At 48.5% G+C, this 11,402-nt stretch overlaps 1 protein-coding gene across 1 annotated transcript; it reads right to left on the bottom strand.

Annotated features, from left to right (window-relative positions):
• Positions 1-1,071: 1,071 nt before the first annotated feature.
• Positions 1,072-7,297, bottom strand: LOC142717119 (DNA (cytosine-5)-methyltransferase 3A-like; the record flags this gene model as incomplete). Its single annotated transcript, XM_075848727.1, has 4 exons — positions 1,072-1,140; positions 1,260-1,406; positions 6,192-6,241; positions 6,991-7,297. Coding segments are annotated over 4 exons (573 nt in total), but the record flags the coding sequence as incomplete, so codon positions are not given.
• Between the last annotated feature and the right edge of the window lie 4,105 nt (positions 7,298-11,402).

Consider the following 11,402-nt stretch of genomic DNA (forward strand, 5'->3'; position numbering starts at 1 on the left):
CACCATGCTTTACACAGCAGCGCTGCTCTATTATGTCACAACTATTATCAGTAACTCCAGCATAGCTGAACTGTCACTACTCCATGCTTTACACAGCAGCACTGCTCTATTATGTCACAGCTATTATCAGTAACTTCAGCGTAGCTGAACTGTCCCTACACCATGCTTTACACAGCAGCACTGCTCTATTATGTCACAGATATTATCAGTAACTCCAGCATAGCTGCATTGTCTATAGTAATAAGGTCGTCTGAAACACACACACAGAGCAAAGGAAGCTCTGTCCCTCCACCATGCTTTACACAGCAGCACAGCTCCATCATGTTACAGCTATCATCAGTGACTCCAGCGTAGCTGCAGTCACTACACCATGCTTTACACAGCAGCATTGCTCCGTCATGTCACAGCTATCAGTGACTCCAGTGTAGCTGCACTGTCACTACACCATGCTATACACAGCAGCACTGCTCCGTCATGTCACAGCTATCAGTAACTCCTGCGTAGCTGCACTGTCACTACACCATGCTTTACAAAGCAGCACTGCTCCGTCATGTCACAGCTATTATCAGTGACTCCAGCGTATCTGCACTGTCACTACACCATACTTTACACAGCAGCACTGCTCCGTCATGTCACAGCTATTATCAGTGACTCCAGTGTAGCTGCACTGTCACTACACCATACTTTACACAGCAGCACTGCTCCGTCATGTCACAGCTATTATCAGTGACTCCAGCGTAGCTGCACTGTCACTACACCATGCTATACACAGAAGCACTGCTCCATCATGTCACAGCTATTATCAGTAACTCCTGCGTAGCTGCACTGTCACTACACCATGCTTTACACAGCAGCACTGCTCCGTCATGTCACAGCTATTATCAGTTTTGCTGCATTGTCTTTAGTAATCAGGTCGCCTGAAACACACACAGCGGTTCAAAGCACAAAATTAAAATCATATTGGGCCCCGTTGCATTCTGGGAGATGAGGGTCCAGAATTGACCCCTCCCCACACCCCACCCCTATAGTGCAGTGTCACATATAAAATTTCTGCATTATGGAGGGTAAGGGTCACACCACCGATTGGGTTGGGGGCCTCACTGACCGGGGGTTCCCCATACTCCGTGTCCCGCAGCTGCTCTACCGTGAAGCAAAAACAGCAATAATGACAACTGGCGACAATGCAAGCAGCGCCCCCAGCAGGTGAGAGCCTAGAGCGCCCCCCGGTGGCTGTATGGGAATCTGAGCTGTGTCCCTACCTCTTTCTTCCATCGGGCCAGCCACTCATCTCTCTTCCTCTTGCTGACGTAATAGGGGTCCCCAGCCTGGAATGGCAGCCTTGGCATAGGCCTCTGACGCAGACCAGTCTCCCAGCCCAGCCCTCCACGCAGCCGGCGGCGGTAACCCTGCTCAAAAAAAAAAACACCATCTGAGTATAGGGACCAAGGAGCGGGCAACCACAAGGGGCACCGCAGAAGTGCGGCACAAGAGTCCGGCCAGCCCTAAACCTGGTATGGCGGGAAATGACACAAAAACTGCCAAAGAAAAATCCCGACAAAAATATAAAATCTGCCCACGCCCCGCACAGCGGAAAGGCACTGCCCTCCAGTATTTACTGCCCCCCTGTATTTACTGCACCCCCTGTAGTCACTGCCCCGCTGTAGTCGCTGCCCCCCGTAGTCACTGCACCCCCTGTAGTCAATGCACCCGTTATCACTGCACCCCCATAGTCACTGCACCCCCTGTAGTCAATGCACCCGTTATCACTGCCCCCCTGTAGTCACTGCCCCCCGTAGTCACTGCCCCCCCCCGTAGTCACTGACCCCCCTGTAGTCACTGACCCCCTGTAGTCAATGCACCCGTTATCATTGCACCCCCGTAGTCACTGCTCCCCCCGTAATCACTGCCCCTGTAATCTCTGCCATCCCGTAGTCACTGCCCCCCCTGTAGTCACTGCCCCCCCTGTAGTCACTGCTCCACTGTAGTCACTGCCCCCCTGTAGTCACTGCTCCCCTGTAGTCACTGCTCCCCTGTAGTCACTGCTCCCCTGTAGTCACTCCCCCCTGAAGTCACTGCCCCCCTGTAGTCACTGCCCCCCCCTGTAGTCACTCCCCCCCTGTAGTCACTGCCCCCCCTGTAGTCACTGCCCCCCTGTAGTCACTGTTCTCCTGTAGTCACTGCTCCCCTGTAGTCACTGCCCCCTTGTAGTCACTGCTCCCCTGTAGTCACTCCCCCCGTAGTCACTGCTCCCCCCTGTAGTCACTGTCCCCCTGTAGTCACTGCCCCCCTGTAGTCACTGCCCCCCTGTAGTCACTTCCCCCCTGTAGTCACTGCTCCCCGTACTCACTTCCCCCTGTAGTCACTGCTCCCCTGTAGTCACTGCCCCCTCCTGTAGTCACTGTCCCCCTGTAGTCACTGCCCCCCTGTAGTCACTGCCCCCCTGTAGTCACTGCCCCCTCCTGTAGTCACTGCCCCCTCCTGTAGTCACTGCCCCCTCCTGTAGTCACTGCCCCCTCCTGTAGTCACTGCCCCCTCCTGTAGTCACTGCCCCCTCCTGTAGTCACTGCCCCCCTGTAGTCACTCCCCCCTGTAGTCACTGCTCCCCTGTAGTCACTGCTCCCCTGTAGTCACTGCTCCCCTGTAGTCACTCCCCCCTGTAGTCACTCCCCCCTGTAGTCACTCCCCCCTGTAGTCAATGCTCTCCTGTAGTCAATGCTCCCCTGTAGTCACTCCCCCCCTGTAGTCACTGCCCCCCCTGTAGTCACTGCCCCCCCCTGTAGTCACTGCCCCCTCCTGTAGTCACTGCTACCCTGTAGTCACTGCCCCCTCCTGTAGGTCACTGCCCCCTCCTGTAGTCACTGCCCCCTCCTGTAGTCACTGCCCCCTCCTGTAGTCACTGCCCCCTCCTGTAGTCACTCCCCCCTCTGTAGTCACTGCCCCCTCCTGTAGTCACTGCCCCCCCCTGTAGTCACTGCCCCCCCCTGTAGTCACTGCCCCCTCCTGTAGTCACTGCTCCCCTGTAGTCACTGCCCCCTCCTGTAGTCACTGCCCCCCTGTAGTCACTGCTCCCCTGTAGTCACTCCCCCCTGTAGTCACTGCTCCCCTGTAGTCACTGCTCCCCTGTAGTCACTGCTCCCCTGTAGTCACTCCCCCCTGTAGTCACTCCCCCCTGTAGTCAATGCTCTCCTGTAGTCAATGCTCCCCTGTAGTCACTCCCCCCCTGTAGTCACTGCCCCCCCCTGTAGTCACTGCCCCCCCCTGTAGTCACTGCCCCCTCCTGTAGTCACTGCTACCCTGTAGTCACTGCCCCCTCCTGTAGTCACTGCCCCCTCCTGTAGTCACTGCCCCCTCCTGTAGTCACTGCCCCCTCCTGTAGTCACTGCCCCCTCCTGTAGTCACTGCCCCCTCCTGTAGTCACTGCCCCCCCCTGTAGTCACTGCCCCCCCCTGTAGTCACTGCCCCCTCCTGTAGTCACTGCTCCCCTGTAGTCACTGCTCCCCTGTAGTCACTTCTCCCCCCTGTAGTCACTGCCCCCCTGTAGTCACTTCCCCCCTGTAGTCACTGCCCCCCCCTGTAGTCACTGCTCCCCACTGTAGTCACTGCCCCCCTGTAGTCACTGTTCTCCTGTAGTCACTGCCCCCCCCTGTAGTCACTGCCCCCCCCTGTAGTCACTGCCCCCCCCTGTAGTCACTGTCCCCCTGTAGTCACTGCCCCCCTGTAGTCACTGCCCCCCTGTAGTCACTGCCCCCCTGTAGTCATTGCTCTCCTGTAGTCACTCCCCCCTGTAGTCACTGCTCCCCTGTAGTCACTCCACCCCTGTAGTCACTGCCCCCCTGTAGTCACTGCTCCCCTGTAGTCACTGCTCCCCTGTAGTCAATCCCCCCCTGTAGTCACTGCACCCCTGTAGTCACTGCACCCCTGTAGTCACTGCACCCCTGTAGTCACTGCTCCCCTGTAGTCACTCCCCCCCTGTAGTCACTGCCCCCCTGTAGTCACTGCTCCCCTGTAGTCACTCCCCCCCTGTAGTCACTCCCCCCCTGTAGTCACTTCTCCCCACTGTAGTCACTGCTCCCCTGTAGTCACTGCTCCCCTGTAGTCACTTCCCCCCTGTAGTCACTGCTCCCCCCTGTAGTCACTGCTCCCCCCTGTAGTCACTGCTCCCCCTGTAATCACTGTTCTCCTGTAGTCACTGCCCCCCCTGTAGTCACTGCTCCCCCCTGTAGTCACTGCTCCCCCCTGTAGTCACTGCTCCCCCTGTAGTCACTGCCCCCCCTGTAGTCACTGCCCCACCTGTAGTCACTGTTCTCCTGTAGTCACTGCTCCCATGTAGTCACTCCCCCCATAGTCACTGCTCCCCCCTGTAGTCACTGCTCCCCCCTGTAGTCACTGCTCCCCCCTGTAGTCACTGCTCCCCCCTGTAGTCACTGCTCCCCCCTGTAGTCCCTGCCCCCCTGTAGTCACTGCCCCCCTGTAGTCACTGCTCCCCGTACTCACTTCCCCCCTGTAGTCACTGCTCCCCTGTAGTCACTGCCCCCTCCTGTAGTCACTGCCCCCCCCCTGTAGTCACTGTCCCCCTGTAGTCACTGCCCCCCTGTAGTCACTTCCCCCCTGTAGTCACTTCCCCCCTGTAGTCACTGCCCCCTCCTGTAGTCACTGCCCCCTCCTGTAGTCACTGCCCCCTCCTGTAGTCACTGCTCCCCTGTAGTCACTCCCCCCTGTAGTCACTCCCCCCTGTAGTCACTGCTCCCCTGTAGTCACTCCCCCCTGTAGTCACTCCCCCCTGTAGTCAATGCTCTCCTGTAGTCAATGCTCCCCTGTAGTCAATGCTCTCCTGTAGTCACTCCCCCCCTGTAGTCACTGCTCCCCTGTAGTCACTCCCCCCCTGTAGTCACTGCCCCCCCTGTAGTCACTGCCCCCCCTGTAGTCACTCCCCCCTGTAGTCACTGCCCCCCTGTAGTCACTGCCCCTCCTGTAGTCACTGCCCCTCCTGTAGTCACTCCCCCCTGTAGTCACTGCTCCCCTGTATTCATTGCCCTCCTGTAGTCACTGCCCCTCCTGTACTCACTCCCCCCTGTAGTCACTGCCCCCCCTGTAGTCACTGCCCCCCCTGTAGTCACTGCCCCCCCTGTAGTCACTGCCCCCCTGTAGTCACTGCCCCTCTGTAGTCACTGCCCCCCTGTAGTCACTGCCCCCCGTGTAGTCACTCCCCCCCTGTAGTCACTGCTCCCATGTAGTCACTGCTCCCTTGTAGTCACTGCCCCCCCTGTAGTCACTGCCCCCCCTGTAGTCACTGCCCCCCCTGTAGTCACTGCCCCCCTGTAGTCACTGCTCCCCTGTAGTCACTGCTCCCCTGTAGTCACTGCCCCTCTGTAGTCACTGCCCCCCTGTAGTCACTGCCCCCCGTGTAGTCACTCCCCCCCTGTAGTCACTGCTCCCATGTAGTCACTGCTCCCTTGTAGTCACTGTCCCCCTGTAGTCACTGCCCCCCCCTGTAGTCACTCCCCCCTGTAGTCACTGCTCCCCTGTAGTCACTCCCCCCCTGTTGTCACTGCTCCCATGTAGTCACTGTCCCCCTGTAGTCACTGCTCCCCTGTAGTCACTGCTCCCCTGTAGTCACTGTCCCCCTGTAGTCACTGCTCCCCTGTAGTCACTGCTCCCCTGTAGTCACTGTCCCCCTGTAGTCACTGCCCCCCTGTAGTCACTGCCCCCCTGTAGTCACTCCCCCCTGTAGTCACTGCCCCCTCTAGACACTCCCCCCTGTAGTCACTCCCCCTCCCTGTAGTCACTCCCCCCTATAGTCACTCCCCCCCTGTAGTCACTCCCCCCCTCTGTAGTCACTGCCCCCCCTGTAGTCACTCCCCCCTGTAGTCACTGCCCCCCTGTAGACACTCCCCCCCTGTAGTCACTCCCCCTCCCTGTAGTCACTGCCCCCCTGTAGTCACTGCTACAGTCTGGTGTCTACATTGTATCAAACAGTTACCAAAATCTACATGACAACTATTTTCCCATGCCACCAAAGATGTGCCAGACCCCGCCCCTTATGTTATTTCCCTTTCCAGACACAGGCATCAGTAGTCAGGTGACAACTAAGCTCCGCCCGGAGAGGGACAGATTTAGACCATGGACGCGGTTTCATGGGGCCGGTTCTTATTATCTACCATCTGTCAGCGCACACGTCCCCCCGTCCTCACCTCTGATTTGGGGGATTCCTGCTCCTCCTCCTCGTCTTTTTCTTCTTTATCTGAAAGGAAGAAAATAAGAATGTGACGAAGGTCTAAAGCCTGAGAAATAGTGACTGCCCCAGCGATGACCCCGGCACATTGTTATCTGCGCTGCTGATGGTCTTTTTATTTATCAGTGAGTCCCTCAGAGGATCAGGAAGCTCTGTCCATGCACCATGCTTTACACAGCAGCTCTGCTCCAATATGTCACAACTATTATCAGTAACTCTAGCGTAGCTGAACTGTCACCACACCATGCTTTACATAGCAACACTGCTCTATTATGTCACAGCTATTATCAATAACTCAAGCGTAGCTGAACTGTCACCACACCATGCTTTACACAGCAGCTCTGCTCCAATAGGTCACAACTATTATCAGTAACTCCAGCGTAGCTGAACTGTCACCACACCATGCTTTACACAGCAACACTGCTCTATTACGTCACAGCTATTACCAGTGACTCTGGCTTTAGCTGCATTGTCTATAGTAATAAGGTCGTCTGAAACACACACAGAGCCAAGGCTGCTCTGTCCCGCCACCATGCTCTACACAGCAGCTCTGCTTCAATAAGGGCAAGAAGACTGCAGAAGAGCTGTAATCATTGTATAATGAAACGTTCTGCAACTTTCTCAGCTATCGGTCAGTGAATGGAACTCGTCTTCTGTGACCTAATACTTCTCCCAGCTGAGGGTTTGCTACAGTTGTATCCAGTCTAGACAATCCTGTGTGAGTGGCAGTTTTCGGCCAGGCTGGGGAGGACACTTACTCTTGTCGGCGCGGTCTTCTCGGCTCATGTCCTGAGAGTCCTGCTCAGCGCTCAGCATGCAGCGCCCGTTCTCCAGCAGGGACTCCGCATCCTCCTCCTCCTCCTGCTCTTCTTCATGGTGGATCTTCTTGTCTTTAGCGGTGGGCTCGGGACTCTGCGCGGTCTCCGGGGCGGCTGCCTCAGGTTTTAGCTGGGCACTGGCCGCCTCCACTTCTCCGTTGGGCACAGGTTCCTGATGACTGGTTTTTGGGGACACGTGGCACTTAGGGACTGAGGCAATGTCTTTGGATGCGCTGACGCTTTCCACCTGCAAAAAAAAAAAAAAAAGACAACGGATGAAGTAACGGGAGACAAGATGGCGGCGGGAGACACAGGTGACACATTATAGGGACCGTCTCCCTAAAATCAAGACACCTCAGAAGTCCCTAGTGTCCTGGACGGCACAACAGCGCAGATATATTCAGAAACAATACCCTCCTGTGAACTATAACTCCCAGCATAATGTGAGACATGTCGACTGTCAGGGCATGCTGGTGGTTGTAGTCTCACAGGAGCCACACGCTGCAGGTCACTAGTCTAGAGGGTCCAATAACAACCCCCATCATGTGTGAAGTGATCGTCGGATCTTCCTCAGACACATGACCGTTGTGTTACTTCTCAGTCATGATCCAGAGTTACATTGTGTCTTATACTCCAGTCACATCCAAAGCTGCACTCATTATTTTGTTGCTTACCTGTCCTTAGGCTGCAGGACCTCTTATCTCATTGCTGCCCTCTGCTGGTGGATGTAGTGTACATGCCAGAGAGCAGGGCAGCAGAGTGAATATATGTGATTGATGGAGGATTCAAAGGGAAGACCTGCAGAATTACGAATGCAGCTCTGAAGGTGACTAGAGTATAAGACAAGACGTAGCTCAGGTTCTGTAGAAGAAACCTCTACCCAGAAACGATACAAAGAGTTACTTATGAGCAGAACATATTTAAGTCTAATTACATCCAAAGCTACATTCACCGTTCTGCTGCTCTCCTGTTAACTCTCAGGATGTAGGACCTCACATCACCATGCTGCGCTGCATTGATGGAGAATATTCTAGATTTATATATGACTGCTGAATTGTGGGAGATGTAGTGTTTATACCAGGCACTGTAAAGTACCATACTGTAGTGTCGTCACCGTCTCCATGCAAAGACTTCTGGGTAAATTCTTGTATATAGGAGCAGTATTATAGTAGTTATATTCTTGTATATAGGGGCAGTATTATAGTAGTTATATTCTTGTATATAGGAGCAGTATTATAGTAGTTATATTCTTGTATATAGGAGCAGTATTATAGTAGTTATATTCTTGTATATAGGGGCAGTATTATAGTAGTTATATTCTTGTACATAAGGGCAGTATTATAGTAGTTATATTCTTGTATATAGGAGCAGTATTATAGTAGTTATATTCTTGTATATAGGGGCAGTATTATAGTAGTTATATTCTTGTATATAGGAGCAGTATTATAGTAGTTATATATTTGTATATAGATGGCAGTATTACAGTAGTTATATACTTATATATAGGGACAGTATTATAGTAGTTATATTCTTGTATATAGGAGCAGTATTATAGTAGTTATATTCTTGTATATAGGGGCAGTATTATAGTAGTTATATTCTTGTACATAAGGGCAGTATTATAGTAGTTATATTCTTGTATATAGGAGCAGTATTATAGTAGTTATATTCTTGTATATATAGGAGGCAGTATTATAGTAGTTATATTCCTGTATATAGGGTGCAGTATTATTGTAGTTATATTCTTGTATATAGGGGCAGTATTATAGCAGTTATATTCTTGTATATAGGAGCAGTATTATAGTAGTTATATTCTTGTATATAGGGGCAGTATTATAGCAGTTATATTCTTGTATATAGGAGCAGTATTATAGTAGTTATATTCTTGTATATAGGGGCAGTATTATAGTAGTTATATTCTTGTCTATAGGGGCAGTATTATAGTAGTTATATTCTTGTATATAGGAGGCAGTATTATAGTAGTTATATTCTTGTATATAGGGGGCAGTATTATAGTAGTTATATTCTTGTATATAGGAGCAGTATTATAGTAGTTATATTCTTGTATATAGGGGCAGTATTATAGTAGTTATATTCTTGTATATAGGGAGCAGTATTATAGTAGTTATATTCTTGTATATAGGGGCAGTATTATAGTAGTTATATTCTTGTATTTAGGGGCAGTATTATAGTAGTTATATTCTTGTATATAGGGGCAGTATTATAGTAGTTATATTCTTGTATATAGGAGGCAGTATTATAGTAGTTATAGTCTTGTATATAGGGGGCAGTATTATAGTAGTTATATTCTTGTATATAGGAGCAGTATTATAGTAGTTATATTCTTGCATATAGGGGGAAGTATTATAGTAGTTATATTCTTGTATATAAGAGCAGTATTATAGTAGTTATATTCTTGTATATAGGGGCAGTATTATAGTAGTTATATTCTTGTATATAGGGGCAGTATTATGGTAGTTATATTCTTGTATATAGGAGCAGTATTATAGTAGTTATATTCTTGTATATAGGGGCAGTATTATAGTAGTTATATTCTTGTATATAGGAGCAGTATTATAGTAGTTATATTCTTGTATATAGGGGCAGTATCATAGTAGTTATATTCTTGTATATAGGAGCAGTATTATAGTAGTTATATTCTTGTATATAGGGAGCAGTATTATAGTAGTTATATTCTTGTATATAGGAGCAGTATTATAGGAGTTATATTCTTGTATATAGGGGCAGTATTATAGTAGTTATATTCTTGTATATAGGAGCAGTATTATAGTAGTTATATTCTTGTATATAGGGGCAGTATTATAGTAGTTATATTCTTGTATATAGGAGCAGTATTATAGTAGTTATATTCTTGCATATAGGAGCAGTATTATAGTAGTTATAGTCTTGTATATAGGGAGTAGTATTATAGTAGTTATATTCTTGTATATAGGGGGCAGTATTATAGTAGTGATATTCTTGTATATAGGGGGCAGTATTATAGTAGTTATATTCTTGTATATAGGGGGCAGTATTATAGTAGTTATATTCTTGTATATAGGGGCAGTATTATAGTAGTTATACTCTTGTATATAGGAGCACTATTATAGTAGTTATATTCTTGTATATAGGAGCAGTATTATAGTAGTTATATTCTTGTATATAGGGGGCAGTATTATAGTAGTTATATTCTTGTATATAGGGGTCAGTATTATGGTAGTTATATTCTTGTATATAGGAGGCAGCATTATAGTAGTTATATTCTTGTAGATAGGAGGCAGTATTATAGTAGTTATATTCTTGTATATAGGGGCAGTATTATAGTAGTTATATTCTTGTATATAGGGGCAGTATTATAGTAGTTATATTCTTGTATATAGGGGGCAGTATTATAGTAGTTATATTCTTGTATATAGGAGGCAGTATTATAGTAGTTATATTCTTGTATATAGGGGCAGTATTATAGTAGTTATATTCTTGTATATAGGGGGCAGTATTATAGTAGTTATATTCTTGTATATAGGGGCAGTATTATAGTAGTTATATTCTTGTATATAGGGGTAGTATTATAGTAGTTATATTCTTGTATATAGGGGGCAGTATTATAGTAGTTATATTCTTGTATATAGGAGGAGTATTATAGTAGTTATATTCTTGTATATAGGAGGCAGTATTATAGTAGTTATATTCTTGTATATAGGAGGAGTATTATAGTAGTTATATTCTTGTATATAGGGGCAGTATTATCTTAGTTATATTCTTGTATATAGGGGCAGTATTATAGTAGTTATATTCTTGTACACAGGGGGCAGTATTATAGTAGTTATATTCTTGTATATAGGAGCAGTATTATAGTAGTTATATTCTTGTACACAGGGGGCAGTATTATAGTAGTTATATTCTTGTATATAGGGGCAGTATTATAGTAGTTATATTCTTGTACACAGGGGGCAGTATTATAGTAGTTATATTCTTGTATATAGGGGCAGTATTATAGTAGTTATACTCTTGTATATAGGAGCAGTATTATAGTAGTTATATTCTTGTATATAGGGGGCAGTATTATAGTAGTTATATTCTTGTATATAGGGGCAGTATTATAGTAGTTATATTCTTGTATATAGGGGCAGTATTAGGCTGGGTTCACACGTGGCGGAATTTCACTTAAATTCCGCTGCGGACACTCCGCAGCGTTAATCCGCAGCGGAGCCGTTTCTCCATTGACTTTCACTTTAATCTAGCAGTGTTCGTTTAGACGAGGCGTACAATTCCGCTGCGGAGCATAGGCTGCGGAGCGGAATTTGGTGTCCGCAGCATGCTCTGTCTGTTGCGGAGCAGTGGCGGACTCATGG

Source organism: Rhinoderma darwinii, unplaced genomic scaffold (genome assembly GCF_050947455.1).
Source record: "Rhinoderma darwinii isolate aRhiDar2 unplaced genomic scaffold, aRhiDar2.hap1 Scaffold_4538, whole genome shotgun sequence".
Taxonomy (NCBI): domain Eukaryota; kingdom Metazoa; phylum Chordata; class Amphibia; order Anura; family Rhinodermatidae; genus Rhinoderma; species Rhinoderma darwinii.